Consider the following 23186-nt stretch of genomic DNA (forward strand, 5'->3'; position numbering starts at 1 on the left):
GATCTAATAGATATTGTGTACCTCCTGATAAGGATGCATCACATTCAGGACTGTTCCTGCAAAAATGCTCACTCTAACATTAAGGAAACATCCAGCAAACCCCGTTTGAGGGAATATTCTACAAAATAACTACCCTATACTCATAAAAAATGTCCAAGTCATGAAAGATAAGACCTTTCCCCATAAAGCGTGCTATAGGAATGATTGGCAACATTTAAGCAAAATAGAGTATCAATATTCCCTGGTGGCTCAGACAGTAAAGAAGCTGCCTGCAATACAGGAGACCTGGGTTCGATCCCTGGATGGGGAAGATCCCCTGGAGGAGAGCATGGAAACCCACTCCAGTATTCTTGCCTAGAGAATTCCATGGACAGAGTAGCCTGGTGGGGTACAGTCCATGGGTACAGTCCAAAGAGTCAGACACAACTGAGAACTAACAACACTGAAGTATTTAGGGATATAGGGGAATCTTCTCTGTAACTTATTCTCAACAGTTTTGAAAGAGAAAGAAAAGAAAAAGCAAGTGGTAGAGTGTTATTAGTTGGGAAATCTGGGTGAAGGAGATGTAAGAATACTTTGTGCAAGATATTGGCACTTTTCTCTAAATCTGAAATTATGTTTAAATAATTTTTTTAAGAAATGACACCAATGGGATCATACTCGTGAACTCAACCCCAGATTGATATTTGTGAACTTATCAACCTGAGGATGCATTCCCTTAGTGTACCCTTAGCATACATTTGTGCTTTGGGCCCAGAGAGGCCAGGGAGGACCATAAGGCCGCTGCTGAATGAAGAACAGAGGGGAGAAAGTATATGGAGAGGCTGGGCTTGGTTGGGAGGCCCAGACTGAACACAGTCTTATTTGCCTGCTGCTTTTTTCCAAGCCAGGTAGCAAGGCCCTAGAGGAAAGCTCACTTGGCACAGGTCCTTAGGAAAGACAGGGCCAGGCTAAGACTATAGGGTCTCAAGTTGTATTAAGTCCTGGAAACCCTAAATCTTAACAATTTCTTTCCTACGCACCCTCCCCACCACACACAAAAATGTAGTTTCCAAAAAAAGGACCCTGAAAACCCAGTCATTGACCACCTGTTACTTCCTTCAGATAACATAGTTCCCTCCTCTTTCGTCTTGCCTCAGGTTCCCTAGGAGAATTTCCACTGTGACATTTTCAGTTAAGTAGCACATAATTGAAGTCTTAATGTTCCAGCAGCACCCTGCTTAGCTCTTTCCCTCCCCCTCTGTAATTAAGCCTGGCATGGTTACCTTTGGTTAAGGTTACTACTGAAGGGCACATTATAAGTTGAATTCAGGTCAGACTTCCCATTGGCTCCTGCGTAGACTCTGATGTGATAGCACATAGCCAAAAATAACTGGTCTGGACTATAACTTATCTCTTGCTTTGGTGTTCATAGGAGGTTTTGAGTTTGACTATCAACCCTGTTTTCAGGATACCATCCTCAGGAATCCAATTTACCTTTTGTATTCCAGTCTGAGATGGAATAATAGCCAAGACTGATGCTAACAACCCTGCTTTCTATAACATATTAATAGAATTTAGTAAATATTCCCTTGGAAGAGTCATCTACATGAGCATGTTAATTAGCATATTAAAGTTTCCTAGAAGTCCTGCAGAAAGGAAACAGGTAGTTTCTTTAACCCATCTTTTTAATTGATTGGGTGACACTTTGAACAGCATAAGGAACAGGAAGCACTAGCCTACATGGATAGTCAGATTGCTAAGTTTAAGAGATGAGCACCTCAACAACATTTCTTAGAGGTCTTAGAGGTCTCAACAACCTTTTCTTAGAGGTCTCTGGGTCTGAAAATAATCAGACTCCAATGAATTCTTCTGCTTTGTCCTTAGCTATTCATCACCAGCTATTTAATGAGCACCTCTGTAACCCAAGGGCTTCTGCTGGGGATGTAAAGATGGAGGACATCTCTGTCCTCAAGGACATTCCTTAGAGTTAGGGAGGTAAAGGACACAAACAAGCATTTATCAGTGCCAAATGAATGGCATGAGAGATACTCCCAGAAAAACAGGAGGATTATGCTGAGCTTAGTCACCTAAGAACTCCTAGGTAGGCTTTAGACAAGCCGAGAGGCTGCAGAGTGGTTTGAGCAAAGAGAAATGCAGTGAACTGAATAATTAGCTGAAAGCTGATGGCTCATATAGGATAGCTGTTTCTAAACCTTAACATACATCAAAATTACTTGCAGGGCTTGTTTAGAACACAAGAGTGCTGAGCCACCCTCTTAATTCTCATCTGGTACCTCAGGAGCAGGACGCAAGGTTTTGCATTTCTAACAAGTACCCAGATGACGGTTATCTTGCTGGTCTGGGGACCACAGTTTGAGAACCTTGGATTATCAAAGAGTGGAAGCTCAGAGAGCTGGAATTGTGAGCTCAGGCCTGACCATGGAGTGCCTTAAATGGCAGGCTAAGTTAGACTTTGTTAGTCAAGTTTTAAATGGGGACTTGACCAAAGTGATAGAATTGTTCTCGTAGTAGAGAGACATCGAATAGATAAGAGAAAAAGAGCAGCTTCAGAGAGACCAGTTTGGAGGTTGTTGTTAACACATAGTTAAAACAAGAGGATTTAAAGTCTCTGAATTAGGGCAGTGACAGCAGGAATGGGAAGAGAAATATCCTTGCAGAAACCTTTGTGAATGAAGAGTCTGCTTGCAGGACAGAAAAACTGAAAGATAATCTTGGTCATTCTCTGAGAGTCTTCAGTTAAATACAATAACTTACATAATGTCATTTGAGGCTTTATGTGTATTACTGGAGCTGAACTTGTTTATGTTCACACATTCTGAAAAGTGGGAAATGTTACCATGTTAGGTAATAGGGTAAGGCTGTTTTTGAGAGCTTACATTTAACTTGTGTGTGTGCTGTGTGCTTAGTCACTCAGTTGTGTCCGACTCTTTGCAACCCCATGGACTGTAGCCTGCCAGGCTCCTCTGTCCATGGAGATTCTCCAGGCAAGAATACTGGAGTGGGTTGCCATGCCCTCCTCCAGGGGATCTTCCCAACCCAGGGATCGAACCCAGGTCTCCTCATTGCAGACAGGTTCTTCACCATCTGAGCCACCAGGGAAGCCCACCTGTGAGCCTCTTTGAAGGCTTAGGAGAAAGCAGTGGTGTGGATACATCCTGGACTCGGGAGCGGCCCTTAATGCCAGGAGAATTTGGCTTCCTCGCCAGGGCTGGCACTTGGAAGCATGGCCTATGAGGAGAAGAAGCCAGAAGAAGACACCTTCCCCAGCCTTGGGACCTGACAGGTGCTTGTGCCGTAATAGAAGGCTTCCTTGTGCTCATGATATGTTTATAGAAGAAAATTCGGCTCCTACTGATCTGCTGATTCCTGTGGCCCTATTACAACTAGAAACCATTACTTAAACAAAAATTCTGTATTTAGGTTTTAGACTAATATATAGTTTGACACTAATAGGTTTCATACTAGTAATTCTGTAGGTTTTATCTTTCTTCAGTCTCATTTTAGGGAAGTTTTACCACATTCTTTTGGTGGTGATGTTTTGAACCATTCAGAAGCCTTTTAGGAGAGTTTCCTATTCCACAGTTTAGAAAAAAAAAAAAAAAGTGCATTTCCTCTCCAGAGGCTGTGGACAAATCTCAGAGATAAAATAACATTGATGAAACTAATATCTAGAATATTTGCTCTTGGAAGAGAAGTAGAGCTGTGTATTCACTGACTTTTGCCTGATCTGATGTGTCAAGATTCAGAATTCTTCGCCCTTAACTTCCAGAGCCAAGTAGGGGGAATAGTTTATCATATGAGCCAGTGTGATAGCCTGTGACAGCCATGGTGTAGCATGTTTCAGTTCAGTTCAGTCACTCAATCATGTCCGATTCTTTCTGACTCCATGGACTGCAGTACACCAGGCGCCCCTGTCCATCACCAGCTCCTGGAGCTTGCTCAAACTCTTGTCCAGTTGAGTCGGTGGTGCCATCCAACCGTCTCATCCTCTGTCGTCCCCTTCTCCTCCTGCCTTCAGTCTTTCCCAGCATCACGGTCTTTTCCAATGAGTCAGTTCTTTGCATCCGGTGGCCAAAGTATTGGAGCTGCAGCTTCAGCATCAGTCCTTCCAATGAACATTCAGGACTAATTTCCTTTAGGATTGATGAGTTTGATCTCCTTGCAGTCCAAGGGACTCTCAAGAGTCTTCTCCAACACCACAGTTCAAAAGCATCAGTTCTTTGGTGCTCAGCTTTCTTTATGATCCAACTCTCACATCCATATATGACTACTGGAAAAACCATAGCTTTGACTAGATGGACCTTGGTTGGCAAAATAATGTCTCTGCTTTTTAATATGCTGTCTAGGTTTGTCATAGCTTTTCTTCCAAGGAGCAAGTGTCTTTTAATTTTGTGGCTGTAGTCACCATCTGCAGTGATTTTGGAGCCCAAGAAAATAAAGTCTGTCAGTGTTTCCATTGTTTCCTCATCTATTTGCCGAGAACTGATGGGACCAGTTGCCATGATCTTAGTTTTTTGAACGTTCAATTGTTAGCCAGCTTTTTCACTCTCCTCTTTCACTTTCATCAAGAGGCTCTTTAGTGCCTCTTTACTTTTTGCCATAAGAGTGGTGTCATCTGCGTATCTGAGGTTATTGATATTTCTCCTGGCAGTCTTGATTGTAGCTTGTGCTTCATCCAGCCTGGCATTTTGCATGATGTACTCTGCATAGAAGTTAAATAAGCAGGGTGACAATATACAGCCTTGATGTCCTCCTTTCCCAATTTTGAACCAGTCCATTGTTCCATGTCCAGTTCTAACTGTTGCTTCTTGACCTGCGCACAGATTTCTTAGGAAGTAGGTAAGGTGGTCTAGTATTCCCATCTCTTTCTAAGAATTTTCCACAGTTTGTTGTGATCCATACAGTCAAAGGCTTTGGTGTAGTCAATAAAGCAGCAGCAGATGCTTGTCTGGATTGGGGGAGGGGATGGACTCAGTGCCCTTTGATATCTCTCCTCCTTCTGCCTCTGGCTCAAAGAGAAGATTACACAGGTGAAACTGAGGCCAAGGAATCCTGACAATGAGCAGTTGGAAATTTTATTTTACTCTGCATCCAGTGGCATCCTGCCAGGAGTCAAAGTAGAAGGTGTGGGAACAGGCCACTGAAGCAACCAGCAGTAGTCAGTGCAGATCTGGACTGAATTAGAACAGAATTCCAAATAATTCATCTATATTAGAGCCAGGGGTGCTGACTTTTCACTCTCGTGGAGATTGCTTTGTCTGTTGGAGAAGATCCTGATATGAAGAACTAACGTCCCAGTGGGCTTTGAAGATAAAAAGGATTCCCGCCCTATATGGATGCCACTGGGATTTGGAATTGTCCCTGTGATTCAGATCTCTGTGCACATACTCCCAGGATAGGACCAGCAGGGAAGAGAAGGGGACCAATAAGTAGAAAGTAAATAAGAGAGAGCTCAGAAACTTAACACAATATTGTTAGTCAATCACGTGTGCTAAGTCACTTCTGACTCTGTGACCCCATGGACTGTAGCCCACAAGACTTCTCTGTCCATGGGATTCTCCAGGCAAGAATACTGGAGTGGGTTGCCATGCCCTCCTCCAGGGGATCTTCCCAGCCCAGGGACTGAGCCCGGGTCTCTTATGTCCCCTGCACTGGAAGGCAGCTTCTTTACCACTAGCGCCCCCTGGGAAGCTAGTGCAGTCAACCATACGCCAATATAAAATTAAACAAAATTTTTTTAAAACATAGAGCCCAAAGCCATGTGCTTTTGAGGCTCAGAGTGGACCTTCATTTTGTATTTTTAATTTAATGAGAAAAATAAGATAGATATTATAAATCATAGAGATCTGAATGTTAAAACTATATTTTAAAAAGCATAAAAATAGCCTGAGTAGAGTGGTGAAGAATGATAAGTTGGCAAGGGACTTATTGAAGAAGAAATTCCCGAACTAAGTGTGTAAAAGCTATGACTTAATAAGCAGGAAGCAGGGTTTGCACCATGCATTTGGGACTTGAATCAGGCTAAGAGGGAGGCAGGGAATATCCTGAGCCAGGCTTTTGCCAGCCTTAGTCTAAGGTTGTGGTAGGAGCAATCGCAAGGGCAACAAGTTTCCTAGTTTTTGGACCAGGCTGATTCTCCCACTCCCACATGCCCTGTCACCGTAGCAGCTTTCCCCTGCTACCAAGCGGCCCAGACACCAAGATGGGCAACCAAGTGGTTTTCAAGGAAGTCAGCCATGCCAGGCACTGGTGGTGCCTTGCCTCAGGACCTCATTGGAAAGTACAACCAGGAGACTATTTTTGCTCAACATTCTGCTAAAAGACCTGCCAGGGCCCTTCTGTTGTATTATGAAGGATACACTAATACGGTAGGTTTTGTGCTCTCCGTGCTTATAAACAATTGAATTTATGGGTTTATTACCCAGAGAATTTCACCCTTGACCTTCCCATCATACACCCTTCTCTAGATGTGCAGTTTCCAGTGTGAAAAAAAAAGGGTGTGATACTTCTGATTTTTATATTAAGTAAATTATTTATAGAAAGCCAAAGAAAGCAGAAATGTTTGAGCATATATAATTTCTATGCTGCTGCTGCTAAGTCGCTTCAGTTATGTCCGACTCTGTGCAACCCCATAGACGGCAGCCCACCAGACTCCCCCATCCCTGGGATTCTCCAGGCAAGAACACTGGAGTGGGTTGTCAATTCCTTCTCCAGTGCATGAAAGTGAAAAGTGAAAGTGAAGTTGCTCAGTCGTGTCCGACCCTCAGCGACCCCATGGACTGCAGCTTTCCAGGCTCCTCCGTCCATGGGATTTTCCAGGCGAGAATACTGGAGTGGGGTGCCATTGCCTTCTCCGTATAATCTCTATAGACAGATGTATTTGAATGCATTCACATTATATATAACTCAAGACATTGCCAGCAATAAGAATGAGTTTACAATTATTCTTGTATCATTGGAGCTGAAGCAAAACAAAATAACAAGAGTTTAAAGGACTTTTTTGTAAATATCTAATGATTTTAGAAATCTTTGTGATTTCTTGTGATTTCAACTACTGGAGTCAAAACTCCCAAAACAATGTTATGATGAATACCAGCAAGAATTTTATAGACCTATTGTCCATCTAGAGGGTGGGTGATGAGGTATGACTAATAAAGAACAGCTAGATCCCAAATCTTTTAGCAATTACATAATACAGTGTGTGGATTGCATATTGTGTATATGTATTGCGAATCACATCTGCCTTTGGGATGTGATTGAATACCGTCACTGAACTGCAGAAGACTGGATTGGAATGAGTTTTCCTTCTTGAGTTGTCCCTGTGAAGTCAGTGTAGAAAATGGTAGGCCAGCTTAGTGAGTTATGCAACTGGGGCACTCATAACCCACCAAAACCTTGAGTGCCATCTGTACATGTGTGTACTCTGAGGTCCCAACCTAGCCCTTCTAAGGACACCATTCCTGGTCTTTGGGGCTATGAAACACACAAAACTAATGGAACTGCCTTCTTTTTGTCTAGGAGTTGTGGTCCTTCACTTTCAACTCACTTTGAGATCAGTGGAAAGAAAGCTGAACCAGTATTCTGTGATTAGAAAACTGGCAGGTGACAGATCTGTGCATGCAGCTGTATCCTAAATTTGCATTCTTTGGTGACTTGTACACAATGTATTCTTGTGGAATAGTTTTGCAAAATTTACAGTAGAGCAAAAAAAGAGTAGAAGCTTTTATTTTTTAGGTGTAGCATTAAAAGTGAAATAAAATGAGGCAAAACATTTCAGGAAGAACATTTATAAATGAACAAAATTTCTAGTATATTCAGTCACTACCCCTGTTGTATACAGATATCTTATATTTTGGTTAATAATGAAAGGTTATCCAACTAAAGGAATGTACAACGTAGACAGTGGACTTATTAGGATGTGTTCAAGTATATAAACTCATGGCTTTATTCCAGTTTTCATATTTATGTCAAGCAGACAGCTCTCATCTCCTGTGGTGCTTAGAAACATGATTCTTGAATACCTAGAATTATGGAACCTTTCTCTCAAGGCTTAGACCAATAATGTTGATATGTTTATTCCAACCCCATGATGTTATCTGAGACCCTAATATTCACAGCCATTCACTTGCCTGGTCACCAAGCCCATGAGAAGCTCCTATTCTGAGGGATACCCTGTAGATAAAGAGGTATGTGCCATCTCCAGGGAGTAACCTGTACAGCAATGACCTGGTAGCCCAAGGATGTGACTCCTTATTCTCCAGTGAGATTTCAGACATTGATTGTAAGTTATTCTAAGTGGGGAGGGAGAATAGCACAGAATAGCAACTGGTAGCCCTAAGTTTTTCTTTGTTTTCATGAGGCATAGCACTTTGAGGTTAAAAAAGGCCTTACGTTATCTAGTCTAGCCTTTAGAAGAACATACAGATGTGGTGAAGGAAGGTACAGAGTAGAAGCCCAGACATGGAACTAGGGGAGATAGTTATGGTTTTATTACTTTTTGTTTAACTTAGATGGTACTCCCGGTGGAAGTATAACATTTGTTATAAGTGCTTCACAAATATTTATTCCTTAATCCTAGTAACAACCCTACAGGGTTGATACTAATGTTATCTTCATTTACTGATGAGAAAACTGAGATAGACAGAGATCAAGTAATTGGCCCAGAGTCACAGAGCTGTGCAGTGGTAGGGCAAGACTTCGAATGCACTGTGTCTAATCTGTCCATTTTATGGATGAAGAAACAGAGGCCCGAATGTCTGTCCAGTGCTGCCATCTCTCTGTGGCCATCCATTAAGTAGGCACCAGTGGATTATTCTTGAATCATATAATCAAGGCAGGGAAATTATGCCAGTTATACTGAAAGAGTTTTCTTTTTTAATCTGCTTGAACAGAATATCATGAAGAGATGAATGTTGGTGACAAGAATTCTCTAGTCATCGGCGAAGCCTTGGAATGTGTTCTGTGACCAAGCCTCATGTCTGCTTCTCTTAGATATTAAGGAAGAAATTGGGCAGCTTAGAGAGGTGGCTAGGGAATTAAATTAGAATGTTGTATATATACAAATAGAAACTCAAAATGAATGAAAGACCTAAACATAAGACCAAATACAGTACTATAAAACTCCTAGAGGAAAATGTAGGTGCATACTACTCTTTGACTTAAATCACAGCAATATTTTTTTTTGGCTCTCTACTCTAGAGTAACAGAAACAAAAGCAAAAATAAACAAATGGAACCTAATTAAACTTAAAAGCTTTGGCACAACATAGGAAACCATAAACAGAAAAGACAACTATGAACTGGGAGAAAATACTTATGAACAATGCTACCAACAAGGGATTAATCTCCAAAATATACAAACAGCTCATATAGCTTAATATTAATAAACAACAAACAACCCAATCAAAAAATGGCCAGAAGACCTAAATAGACATTTCTCCAAAGACATACAGATGGCCAACAGCCAGCCACATGAAGAGGTGTTCAACATTGCTAATTATTTGAGAAATGCAAATTGAAACTACAATGAGGTATCACTTCACACTGATCAGAATGGCGATCATCAAAGATTCTAGAAATCACATGTGCTAGAGAAGATGTGGAGAAGAAGGAACCCTCTACACTGTTGTTGGAAATATACATTGGTGCAGCTACTATGGAGAACAATATGGAGAGTCCTTAAAAAACTAAAAATAGAATTGTCATATGATCCAGTGATCTCATTCATAGGCAGATACCCAAAGAAAACTCTAATTTGAAAAGATACCTGCTCCCCCATGTTTATAGCAGCACTATTTTTAATAGCTAAGACATGGGAGCAACCTAAATGTCCATCAACAGATGAATCAATAAAGAAGATATCGTATGTGTATGTATATATATATACACACACATATTATACATATAATGGAATATTACTAATCCATAAAAAAGAATGATATAATGCCATTTGCAGCAACATGGATAGACATCAAGATTATCATTTTAAGTGAAGTAAGTCAGACAAAGACAAATACCAAATGGCAATCCACTCCAGCACTCTTGCCTGGAAAATCCCATGGACGGAGGAGCCTGATAGGCTACAGTCCATGGGATCGCTAAGAGTCGGACACAACTGAGCGACTTCACTTTCACTTTCACCACTTACATATGAAATCTTAAATGATATAAATGAACTTATTTACAAAACGGAAACAGACTCCAGACATAGAAAACACGTTTATGATTACCAAAGGGAAAAGTGGGGGGGGATAAATTGGGAGTTTGGGATTAACATATGCACATACTGTATATGGGCTACATGGGCTTCCCTTGTGTCTCAGCTGGTAAAGAATCCGCCTGCAATGCAGGAGACCTGGGTTCGATCCCTGATTGGGAAGATTCCCCTGGAAAAGGGAAAGGCTACCCACTCCAGCACTCTGGCCTGGAGAATACCATGGAGTGTACAGTCTGTGGGTCGCAAAGAGTTGGACACGATTGAGCAACTTTCACTCACTGCTGTGTATAAACTAGGTAAACGAGAAGGATTTACTGTATAGCACAGGTAGCTATATTCAGCATCTTACAATAACCTATAATAGTGGAGAATCTGAAAAAATGTATATATATGTACGCAAACATATGTATAACTGAATCACTTTGCTAAATACAAAATCACTTTGCTTAATACACCTAAAACCAACATAACTTTGTAAATCAATTATAGTTCAATTAAAAGAAAGATTTAAAAAACAAGCAAATATGGCAAAAAAAATTTGTCTAGACTTAGACAAAAAAATTGTCTACCTACCTAGATGGTAGGTGAAAGTGAAGTCGTTCAGTAGTGTACGACTCTTTGCGACCCCATGGACTGTAGCCTACCAGGCTTCTCCCTCCATGGGGTTCTCCAGGCAAGAGTACTGGAGTGGGTTGCCATTTAATTTTTTTCTATATATTTTTCTCTGTCTCAAAAATATCTCTTAGTAAAATCAACCTCAGAATATTATTTTTTCCTGATCTAGAAAGGATGGACATACCAAAGAACTTTATTACCTGCACATTACCTGTCTTCCCAGTGACTTAAAGCCAGAATCCCAACCTTATGAGGCAGTTTTTAACGCCTCAAGGCTAAAGAGGAAGCATTAGCTTAGAACCCTGGAGAGATGTGGAGGTGCCTGGATTCTGGTCCTAGCTTAATGACTAACTGATCTGTGACCATGGATTTCCCAAATACAAGCTTTCCTTGTCTTATCTGTAAAATTAGTGAGACTGAGATTGTCTTCATCATTGAAATGTTGTAACACATAAATTATATATAAATATATTTATATTAGGTCAGGAAGCAACAGTTAGAACTGGACATGGAAAAACAGACTGGTTCCAAATAGGAAAAGGAGTACGTCAAGGCTGTATATTGTCACCCTGCTTGTTTAACTTCTATGCAGAGTACATCATGAGAAATGCTGGACTGGAAGAAACACAAGCTGGAATCAAGATTGCCAGGAGAAATAGCAATCACCTCAGATATGCAGATGACACCACCCTTATGGCAGAAAGTGAAGAGGAACTAAAAAGCCTCTTGATGAAAGTGAAAGTGGAGAGTGAAAAAGTTGGCTTAAAGCTCAACATTCAGAAAACGAAGATCATGGCATCCAGTCCCATCACTTCATGGGAAATAGATGGGGAAACAGTGGCAACACTGTCAGACTTTATTTTTGGGGGCTCCAAAATCACTGCAGATGGTGACTGCAGCCATGAAATTAAAAGACGCTTACTCCTTGGAAGGAAAGTTATGACCAACCTAGACAGCATATTCAAAAGCAGAGACATTACTTTGCCCACAAAGGTCTGGCTAGTCAAGGCTATGGGTTTTCCTGTGGTCATGTATGGATGTGAGAGCTGGACTGTGAAGAAGGCTGAGCGCCAAAGAATTGATGCTTTTGAAGTGTGGTGTTGGAGAAGACTCTTGAGAGTCCCTTGGACTGCAAGGAGATCAGCCCTGGGATTTCTTTGGAAGGAATGATGCTAAAGCTGAAACTCCAGTACTTTGGCCACCTTATGCGAAGAGTTGACTCATTGGAAAAGACTCTGATGCTGGGAGGGATTGGGGGCAGGAGGAGAAGGGGACGACAGAGGATGAGATGGCTGGATGGCATCACTGACTCGATGGACATGAGTCTGATTGAACTTTGGGAGTTGGTGGTGGACAGGGAGGCCTGGCATGCTGCGATTCATGGGGTCGCAAAGAGTCGGACACGACTGAGTGACTGAACTGAACTGAATGTTGCATAGACTAGCAACTTGATGTTCCTTTTTATAATATAGAGGCTAAAAGAATACATGGTATAAACACAGATGTTGGACTAAGATTAAATAGTGTAGTGGAGTCAGATCTAGGTATAAATTTTGCTTCTCTGCCACTTACCAACACTGACCCTTGGTTTCTTGAAACACTGTATTTCCTAAAATGACAATCCTACTAAATAGTACCTATCTCAGCTTGGGAAGATTTGATGAAATAACAGTATTACTGTTGTAGTTGTTACAAATCAGTCAGTTAACTGTTGTGCCTGGAAAAATACTAGAATAAATTCTCAAACAGCTCATTGTGTTCATTTTTCAAAGATAGGATGAGCATCACATTCCAATTATTCTTTGAAGTAGCAATAAACTAAGTATAAATTTGAGACTAAATGGTGTCATATTCTTTTGCATTCAAAGTGATTTAGAGGCAGCCCTGCCTCAATACAGGACCCTAACTGTAAATGACAAATTAGAGATGGCTTCCACTTCTTGAATTCTCTTTTATGTGGGCTGTGGTTGAATGGCCCTAATTTTTTACACAGGATAAACTTGAAACAAAAGTGAGAATACTCTTGATTTTTATTTGTACTTTGTAATCTGTCCACTTGCCACTCATTTGTGCAGAACGCACCAAAGCAGAACCAGATGACAGAGAGGCAAGAAGAATGGTCAGTCAAAATTTGCATTCTTCAGTCTCAAAGCCAGCCTATGGTTTGCCATAGAACAGAAAATGTATTCAGTCATCTATCTGCGCAGTAGTACCAGGCACAATTAATGTAGCTGGGCCTCTAGCTCTGCTGACATAACATATGCTGATATCTAAGTTTTGAAGGCTTGGATTTAATAGAGCCTTGTGGTATCACATGGGTACGGTGAATGGAAAGCCTCTGCAGCTTATCAACAGAAAGATAAGAGGTCCACTACCGCTGCTTCTGAGATGTTTATCATCCAGGCTTCTGAGAACAAGAGTTTGACCCATACCAAACACTTGAGAAATAATGTCGATACAACCAAGACCACAGCCAACACAGAATTCTCTGAGATAAGATTATGACTTTGTCCTTAAAGGGACGTCAACCAAGCTAGTCGATTCCCACATAGTCCCTGAGCTGAGCAACCCTCTGAGTGTTCCTTCATACCAAGAGGCTTTAGGAGCTCAATTTTTAATGCTTCTACATGCAGATATTCTGCCGTTGTTTTCCAGAGTATGCGCAGAACTCTGACCGTAGCTAAGGAAGTTCCCACAGGGTGAAGAGCCTGAGCTTGGTGCCTATGAGATCCACCAGTATAGAAGCTGGAGACAGCTCTCTATTGGCAAAAGCATTGATTCACTTTAAGGTTTTATATTGAATGTACTGGGCAGGTGTAGGCTGCAGGGCCTCCAAGGCCAGGTTAGACCTCTAGTCTGGGTCTCAGATAAAGGAAGGTCTCATCATAGGAAAAGATGATTTGGTCTTTGAGACAAATGGGTGTGAAAAGTCACAGCAGTACTCTGTTTAAATGCCAGCCTGTAAACTGGTACCAGGGTAAGAGGGCCCATCAAGGGTGAGGTGAAAGTGGTCAGGTGTTCTCCCAAGACCTTTTGCCATTGAGAAGCAGCAGCACAAAAGAGACAGCTCACCTTTGATGTGCCATCCAGATACTAGCCCTATCACGTCTTGCTTTGAAATGCCTCGCATTCCTTCTTTTGTCCTCGCTGTGTCCTAGTGTGGCCTTCTGGACTCAGTCTTCTTCCCAGGGCTATGTTACATGCAGTTACCAAGTTAATTAAAAAACAAAAGCCCTTTTTATCACCCCGTTTCCCAGTAGAGTCTCATAGTAAAGTTCATACTCCTCTAGTTTATTATTAAGTGTTTTCACTCTTCTTTCTGTCCAGTTTCTCCTTCTCTGTTAATCTGTATCTCATTTAAAGGATCTCTTTAAGGGCTGTGTTAACTTATTTTTCCATTTTCCTGCCTCTGTGCGTTTGTTCCTGCCATCTCCCCCTTTTGGAATTCCGTCTCTTCTATTCAGACACATCTTTTCCATTAAAGCTTTTCAGACCGGTCTTGCTGCCTACACTGATCTGACCCTCCTCTGAACTCTGTTTCTTTATCGTCTGGAGTCCATGCCAGCCCTTTGGCGATTAATCATATACTGCTTTGTGCATTTATCTTTATTTTGCGTGTCCTGTCTTGCCCTTTGGCTCTTGTCTTTCTCGCTCTCTCTGTCTCTCTCTCTCTCTGTGTATGTAACTAAATAAGGGGTTTGAAAATAAAATCTGTCTTATACAACTTTAGAATACTCATCAGTGCTTTATGACATTGGTATCAGTTGATGAATCTCACTTAGAGGCTTGGTTTTTTTTTCCATGAAGGCCAGGGTCTTTGTCTTTTACTGCTACTGTATCCACAGCACCTGTGGATGGAGTGTTAGTTACTACCATCTGACCAAGGTGTTTCCTTGACCAGGATCTGCAGCTGGCCTTGACATTCTGCCTTGTGCCCTGCTTCCTGAAGCCAAGCTCTTATTCCCAGGCTGGCAGCCTACCTTAAGTGTCCTGACACAGCTCTGCCTATCTGTTCTTTCTCCTCAGATGCGTACTCTCATTCCTCAAGTGAAAATGGAGGCAAGTCCGAGTCAGTGGCCAACCTGCAGGCCCAACCGTCCCTGAACTCCATCCACAGCTCCCCGGGGCCCAAGCGGTCCACCAACACCCTGAAGAAGTGGCTGACGAGTCCCGTGCGCCGGCTTAACAGTGGGAAAGCAGATGGAAACATCAAGAAGCAGAAGAAAGTACGAGACGGTCGGAAGAGCTTCGACCTGGGGTCTCCCAAGCCTGGGGATGAGACGACCCCCCAGGGAGACAGCGCTGACGAGGTAATTACACGAGGCCTCAGAGCCTTCCGTCAGGAGGGGCTTCTGACGTGCCTCATTCCTGGAGCCACAAGAGGTGTCCTTCAGCAAGGCTTGTGAGCTAGCCGGATTCTAACTCCCCTTAGTTGGTCTTCTTGGGCCTAGGTATTTTCAAGATACCTAGTTTGAATGCAGTTCCCTGCACTGTACAGTAGGACCTTGTCATTTATCCATTCTAAATGTAACAGTTTGCATCTGCCAACCCCAAACTCCCAGTCTATCCCTCTTCCTCCTCCGCCCACCCTTTGGAGATGGCGGTCTAGGCCCACAGGGAGCCAGTGGTCACCAAGTCCCCAGTCTCTACTAAAGACTACATAAAACCTGCTAGGACTTTTATTTACCTATTTTTAAAATATTTGGTTGGTTGCTTAGGGTCTTAGTTGCCGCAGGCAAGATTTTTAGTTGTGACCCACGGATGCTTAGTTGTGGCATGTGGGATCTACTTCCTTGAGCACGGACTGAACGCTGGCCCCCTGCGTTGGGAGCATGGGGTCTTAGCCACTGGACTCCCAGGCAAGTTCCTGCTAGGCCTGTTTAGAATAAGAATAAAAGGATGGAGATCATTTCACTTGGAAAACAAGAGGACTGTCTTTTGAGATTATGACTATTTTCGAGTATGTTGAGCAGTGCCATATATAAAAGGGAGTAGACAACTCCTGGTTGCTCCAGAGGGGAGTATTATACTTAACAGGTGAAGGTTTACAGAAGGCAAGGTTTCAGCCTTAAATGAAGCTCGACTAGTAATGAAATGGGCCTTCATGAAAACAAATGAACATCCATATTGGAAAGGTTTGGGAGAGCATATGACCTCACGTAACAATCGGAGAGACCCATGTCGACCCGATGGTCGGACTGGCCAGCGATCTCCTATATCCCTTCCAAAGCTGGGGTTCTGTGGTCAGAATATAAATGAGATAACTCTCTTACCTGGCAAACTAACCTAGTCTAGTCACTGACATGGCTAAGAAATTCTTCTTAATATGAGACCAGACTCTTTATAGTTTTATGCTATCTGCCTTTTCTTCCTCTGGGAATGACAGTAGAGCCTGGTGACCTTTAGACTGTGGTTTAATCGTCATTCATAAGCTTAAAATGTTGGTTTCTCTCTGACTGCTGTCTCAGCCTTTCTTTTCCTGGCTCATCAGTAAGGTAGATGTCTTTCACGTGTGTGTGTGTGTGTGTTTTCCCCTATTTGGTCCTCGCTGTCCTTTGAGATAAACAAGGATGCCCATTCCACACAGGGAAAAATAGGAGTGTGTTGAGAGAGGAGGGTACCATATATTGCTTTTTAAGAAGTCCCAAGTCCTGAACCAGCGGACATCTCTAACTGTAGGCAACAGTGACTAATGCTGCTCTTTTGTTCTAGAAGAGCAAGAAAGGTTGGGGTGAAGATGAGGCAGACGAAGAGTCACACACACCCCTCCCCCCGCCTATGAAGATCTTTGACAACGACCCCACGCAGGACGAAATGGTAGGATCTTTTTCCCACTTGGAAGAGCCATGTGTGAAATGTGACTTGGTTCAGTGTGTGTGGTGAGGGTAATAATGCTGTCCCTCCCTTGTTATCTCTTATGCCTCATGATTCCAAGATGATGCAGATTCCGTCTGTATAGGGTTGTGGGGACTAACTTTATGCTGGGCAGTGTAGGGGTAGATTCTCAAAGCGAGAGTTCTCAAAGTGAGAATCTGCCTAGCACCAGGTCCTGCTGATGAAGGATAATGTCTCTCTTGTTGGAAACAGCAGATCCCAAAAGAAACTACTTGTCTCAAAGAGGAAGCTGAGACGGTTCTAGGTTGTGATCGTTCTGTTGTACATAACTGTTCAACCAATGTTTTAGTTGATGGTTTTCCTCGTCCTCAACTCTAAACTCCAAACCAAAGTAACTTCCAGTCAAGCCTGGTGCGAACAGCGTAAGGGATGGAAATGCTGCTAAGGGGAGGTTTTGTCATAGATGGACAAACCCAATATGCCAGGTTGCCCCAGTTCTTCGGTTTGCAAAACCCGCTGTCTCGGTGGCGTGCAGAGGCTCGCTGGTGTTGGGAATGTGTGCGTCCCTGTGTCTCTGAGCACAGCTGGTCATCCCAGCTGTTCTGGGCAGAGCTCAGGCGGGATTTGCTTCCGGTACCGAGCTGGGGCTTGGCAGGTCCCTCCTTTGGTAGTGTGATCTGTCGCCACCCTTCCTCACCTCCTGAAGTGCTCTCACTTCATCACGTTTCTCTTGCTTCTTCTCTGCGTTTCTGTCCTAGAGGACTGGAGGCGGAGGTGGTGACTTCAGTGCTGTTTTACGGTACTGTTGGTGGTGGTTAGCCGTCCCCCCAGGGTCTCCCTGGGCTCTCTCGTGCTGTGTCCCATACGCAGCAGCCCCCTCAGAGGTGGTGGGCCCAAGTTGCACGGGCAGGGAGCTGACCTTCACAGTGCCACCCAGGGTACAATTCAGGAAGTACTGGGTACAGTTGCTTCAGAGTTCCTGGTGAGATCCCAGATCTTATTTGCATTCTCTCTGCTTTGTGTTTGATCAATTGTCCCCAGACGTTACTTGCACTCTTCCTCAGGGCTAAGCTAGCGGGACACTTTCCACGGACAGGCCAGTGACTGCAGTGTGAGTACTGCCCCCCTCGGTGACTCACCCGTGAGAAGCACACAGTTGCAGCCCCTCCTAAGGTGATGCTCTGACCCTGGACTGTTGGAAAGAGAAGGAGAGGAAGCACGGCATGCTGCCCATCCTGGATTCCTAGAGGCAGAAATACCTTCGCCTTGAGATGGGAACGAGAACTAACCTGCTGTGTTCCCAGAGGCCTATTGTGAAAGGTTCTAGAAGCAGTGAGAGTGTGTATGGGGAGCAGGGTGCTCAGGTCATGTATCTACCATCCCACACTGCCCTCCACATGGAGGTGCCAACTTACAAGGAAAGGTCACAAACCCTCCCCCTTGAAATCCCTCAAACACAGTTTGTTTTGGGGAAAGGATATTGTGTTGTTTCTGGATAATCTTTAAGTGTGAATGCAGCCTCACCCCAGACACAGGATTACGGCAGACGGCATCAGCCCCTTTTAAGACAAGTGAACCTCCTCAGTCCTGTTGTTTGATTTCTGAACTTCTGTTTTCCTGGAATATTTGGGAGTGGGACGAGCTTCAGAATTTTCTAGCAAATGGAATTGGAATTATTAAAATAAGTTTTAAATCAGTATAAAAGGAGTTTTAAAAAGTTCACTCATTCTAGTATTATGCAGTTACTTTAATTCTCCTTGTTTCCTTCTGTTTGTTCATATGCATGTATGTTTTATTTTTATAATTCTAAATAGGCATATGATGTGTTTGGTGTTTTATATGTTTAATACCTATAAAATTAAATATAAATAGTGTTTAATATTTCCTAAAGTCTTATTAATTTTACCTTCATAGCTGTAATTTTAATAGTTGAGGAGTATTACCCTTATGTATCATAGTTCGCTTGACCAGCCTGTTTTGGGATATCCTGGGTTGTTTCCAGTTTTTGCTGCTCTTGGTAATACTGCTGCAGATCGTTTGGTACATACAGCATTTTTTCTTTTGACTTCCTTCCTTGGAATCAGTTCCCAGGGGTAGGGTTACTAGATTGAGAAGTAGCTAACTTGGATTTCCAAAGAATCTTAAGCTATTTTCCTGCTTTCCAGGAGAGGTTGCTCTCTTAATTACATTCATTTGATATTATTACCCCATCTCAGAAGCAAAAACCTCAAGTCAGTCTTAGATGAGACAACAAAAAACTTCCTGTTTGAAACTCTTCCCCCTAACTTAAGGAACAAGCTTGAATCCAGAGCCCAGCTGGGAAGTTCAGCTTTCTCCTCCCACAGTCGTTATGCCCGTTTGTCCTGGGCCCTGGGAACACCATTGCCCTCTGTTTGGAAGTGCGGGGTGGGTTAAAGTTTACACATGCATGTAAGGTTAACCAGTTCCCTCCCAGTTTCTCCTCCAGTAGGAAAAGGAAGAAAGCAAAAGCAAAAGCATTGTCCCTCGGGGAGCAGGGACGTTGACCACACAGTCCCATGGACCAGTCCTCACTGCTGATATGAAGGGAGGAGGAAGGCGCTGGGCTTGAGCCTCCTTTCACTGTGAGCAGGGTCGTCCGTGTTTGCTCCAGCATGAGAGGCACAAGGCCTGCTAAAGCCCTTATTACTTTCGTGTTTCAGTCCTGGGCCTTACCAGAAACAGTTGTGTTTGTGGAGGAGAGAGAGAGTGTGTGTGTATGAGAGACAGAGAGAGAGAGTGGGGAGGCAGCTTCTGGTCTCCCAAGTGCCCTGCCCCTAGCATTTCTGCCTGAAACAAAGTGACTGTCTGTACTAAAGATCTACATCTCAGCAAAGCAAGGACAGTTTCTCTTTAGACACAATTGAGGCTAGGTTTATTGACCCCTCAATTCCTGGAATAGCAGTGGGCGGCCCTGTAGTGACCAAAGTCCTGTCCGCCCCCTCCCCTTTTGCTGTCAGTGGGCTCAGCCCTTCCCTGTTGGCCTCCAGGGAACCCAGTGACCCTCCCCCAGCTCCTCTGGAGGCCTGCCTAAACAGAGCCTCATCTGGCCCCCGCTTCGCTGCTGGCCAGAGCTCCTGACAAGGGGTCGGGCAGGCCTGCCCCACTCCCGCTCTACCCCCATCTCCCTCTGTCATCTCTTCCCTCTAAACACAGAGCTTTGCTTCCCTTGCCTGCTCTGAGCTTTGTACTTGCTGTGTTTCTTCCTAATTGCTATTCCTCATTCCTGGCTAATCTGCTTTTCCCTTGCTGCTCAATGTCTTGCAGTCCTCCTCTTTGCTAGCAGCCCGGCAGGCTTCCACCGAAGTACCTACTGCTGCAGACCTTGTCAGTGCAATAGAACAGTTGGTCAAAAGCAAGCTGGTAAGTGGGGGTCCTGGAGGCCGTTCTGCATGTTTCACCTCCACGCGGCTCCCCAGGCCTGACTTCTGTTTGCTGTGTTCTCCTTTGCACCTGTCCTCATTCCTCCTGTAGGATTGTTTCCAGCCAGTGATGATTCCTTAAAAACTGCACCCCAAAGTCCTTTTGGCTTTTTTTAAGAGTGGGCCTGGGCAATTGACAGGTCCTTTTGGGACTGTGACATTGATGAAAGGTGAAAAGTATCAAGGACAAAGTAGCCTTCTGTAAGTCTGGTCCACTGGCCTGTAGGGAAGTGGCATCCGACTGGTAACTGGTGTGCGTCTGGGTAGCCTTGAAACTAACTTTGCTCCTGAGACACAGAACATGGATTGGGTCTTGGAAAGCACCAGGTAATTTTATTTGGGGATGTCAGAGTCTTCTAGCTTACAAACTCTTACAAAAGGAGGTTGCTGATGATAAAGGAGAGTGGGCAAAAGTATGTGGATACCTCATCACAAGAAATTAAGGGAGATGGTGCATATCCCATCATGAATGTACACCACTGAAAACTGGTCTAGCTTGTGACTGTCTCATAGACAAAACAGACCATTAGAGGGAAGGGTTATGAGTCTGAGCTCAGGGTTTTGGCATAATGCCACTGAAAGAGCCCCTTTTTGGATAACTCATTTGAATAGGGCTATTCCTCTCCTCCCATGTTTTTACCTTTGAGTGTATCACTACAGGATGACAACTTGAAGCATCTTTCTTTCCTTTGCTCCCATTCACATCGTTCATTTGGTTTTTCCTACAGCTCTCAATAGGATAAATGTCTGTGCTTCTGCCAAACTTCTGTGGAGCAGTCCTGTCAATCAGCACTGTTTAAGCCCTTCTCCAGTTGGAAAAGGATGGATGCTCTCTAGCGAAAGCTGCCTGAATATAATTTTGATTATAGTAACTCCCTTTTCAAGTACCCCAGCTTATAGCGGACCATTGAAATTTAACATATAACACCTTCTTTTCTTTCTAATGTTCCTTACTAATTAAAAAAAAAAGATTAGCTGGTGTTTTTAGTGCTAGTATCAAACTGCTGAGGGTTGTCCCTTCTCCTGCCATCTCTGTCAATGCTGTGGTGGGGGCAGGGAGCCAAGGAGAGTTGAGAGCTCTCATGGGCACAGCACTGACTTCTCAAAGCCCATCTCCCTGACCACTCCTCACTTCCGCTCCTCTCCACACTAATCCATAGACCCTCTTCATTCTCCAAATAACCATTTAATTTTCTTTTCCTTAAAAAATCATCCCTTTTTTTTGCCTTTTCTCTTTTACCCCTTTTTTTTTTTGCATTTTCTCTTCTCCCACCTGAGTATGGGCCTGACCTCATGCCCAGAGAAGCCTTCTGAATCCTCCTCCCGCCATCTGCCCCCAGCCTCACCAGCACCTCCCCGCCCCCAACATTGTCTCCCTGCTTGGTGAGGGCTCCCTGCCTCCCTCTCCCCTCATAGCAGTGGTCTCTAATGTGGGGGTGCTTTCAGGTATGCAGGATGGTTTTTTGAGGTACTGGAAGAAAATATTAGAATCTCTTTAACTCATCCTTTTAAAATGGTTTTGTGTATGTTTTCTTTTATGTACTTAAGGGTAATACAGGAGTACATAAACATAATTTATAAATAAGTTACTTGTTTTGGGAGTGCATAACTGTAATCGCATTCACTAACTGAAGTATATAATCAAAGTTTGGAAATCCCTGGCCCACAGATGAAGCCCAAACTTACCCAATAGTCTAATGTCCTGTGGCCTGTTCTTCAACCTCCCTTTCCGACATCCATGTGTTATTCTGGTCAATGAACTTGGCTCCAGCCAAATTGTTTTTATTCACTGTCCCTAAACATGCATTTGGCTTCCCTCCCCACAAGTTTCTGTTCATACCACCCCGACTTCTCTGCAGTGTTCTCCTTATTTGTGCTGATCTAAAGTATAGCAGCCCCTCGAGGTCCCCCTCAAATCTTATCTCTCCACAAGGGCCTCCTTCGCCAGCCCAGACCAGGTTTCTTCTTGCAGCCCCAGAACAATTTCTGTGTAAACCACATGCTCCCTGGGACAGCTCTTAATAATCCCGTTATGTTACTTGTTAAAATATCTTCATCTTTTCATTTGCAACTTACCTCCACAACTAGGTTATTAGTCATTTGGGACATTATTTTCTCCTCCTGTGTTAGTGGATCCTAGTCTTTTATACTTACATCAGCAAACACTTGTTTCCAAAGTCTGTATTTTTCACACTTTGGATCACCATTTTCTGACTGCTCCTCTTCACCTACTGCCGCTGTCGTGAGCCTCTGCAGGCCTCTAGTTTGTGCGCTCCATGGGCCACGTGTTTTCCCTGTGAGCACAGATATTGAGGAGTCCCATTAGAGCAAGTGTCCCAGAGTAGAGGGGAAGTGTAGGATAATGCTAGAGTTGTTCAGCCCTATAACAAACTGTCTAAAAATGGCAGTTGAATGAATGGCCTTCCAGTGGTGACTTTACCATAATAAGGACTTTAACTGCTTCTACCAATAGCTACTTCTTGGGGACCTGCAGTAAACCCAGAATTACAGCAATTGCTTTGACCAAACGTATAAAACCAACCCTATGTCACAGAAAGGAAGGCAAGAGCAGTGGCTTGATTTCTCAGAATCTTCTAACCAAAATTCCATCCTTTCTCCTTTCCTCTGCTTTCTCTTTCTTCCTATCCTATGTACCCACCATGGGGTAGCAACGGAGCACCTGTAGGTGGTTGTTTCTTCAGCCCTATTTGAGAATATGGAGTTGCATCTTCACCTCCGACACTGGTATGCCTATTGCTCATGAACTGTCTAGAGTAGAGGAGGATAAGATCTAGAGCCTGTAAAAAAAAAAAAAGTTCTGGAGTTTTTATTTGACTGTAAGTACAATAGTATGTCAGTTGCCAAAATAACCAGTGTGGTCATAGACTGGGTTAATGAAAGTACAACGTACAAATCCAGGGGTGTAATAGCCCCATTGTACTCAGAGCTCTTCAGACCACACCTGTCATGAATTGTGTGTGAGTCATGAGTCAGGTTCTGAATGCAGCATTCTAAAATGTTCGTGAACTCAGTGGAAGGGCCCTGAAGAAAGTACCAATACCATGTAGTCCATGTCAT

General features: G+C 43.4%; 1 protein-coding gene across 5 annotated transcripts in view; it reads left to right on the plus strand.

Annotated features, from left to right (window-relative positions):
* Positions 1-23186, plus strand: part of LOC108635581 (kalirin-like) — a 124609-nt gene that overhangs the window by 25374 nt on the left and 76049 nt on the right. For 2 of the 5 annotated variants that reach the window (XM_018045830.1, XM_018045832.1), the window contains exons 2-3: positions 14860-15143; positions 16549-16650. In XM_018045830.1, the coding sequence (XP_017901319.1) occupies positions 14860-15143; positions 16549-16650 (386 nt within the window). Of the gene's footprint in view, positions 1-14859; positions 15144-16545; positions 16651-19953; positions 20050-23186 lie in introns of all 5 variants that reach the window. The other 3 variants (XM_018045834.1, XM_018045836.1, XM_018045824.1) reach the window with 3 other exon arrangements.

The sequence above is a fragment of the Capra hircus genome, chromosome 1 (genome assembly GCF_001704415.2).
Source record: "Capra hircus breed San Clemente chromosome 1, ASM170441v1, whole genome shotgun sequence".
Classification (NCBI taxonomy): Eukaryota; Metazoa; Chordata; class Mammalia; order Artiodactyla; family Bovidae; genus Capra; species Capra hircus.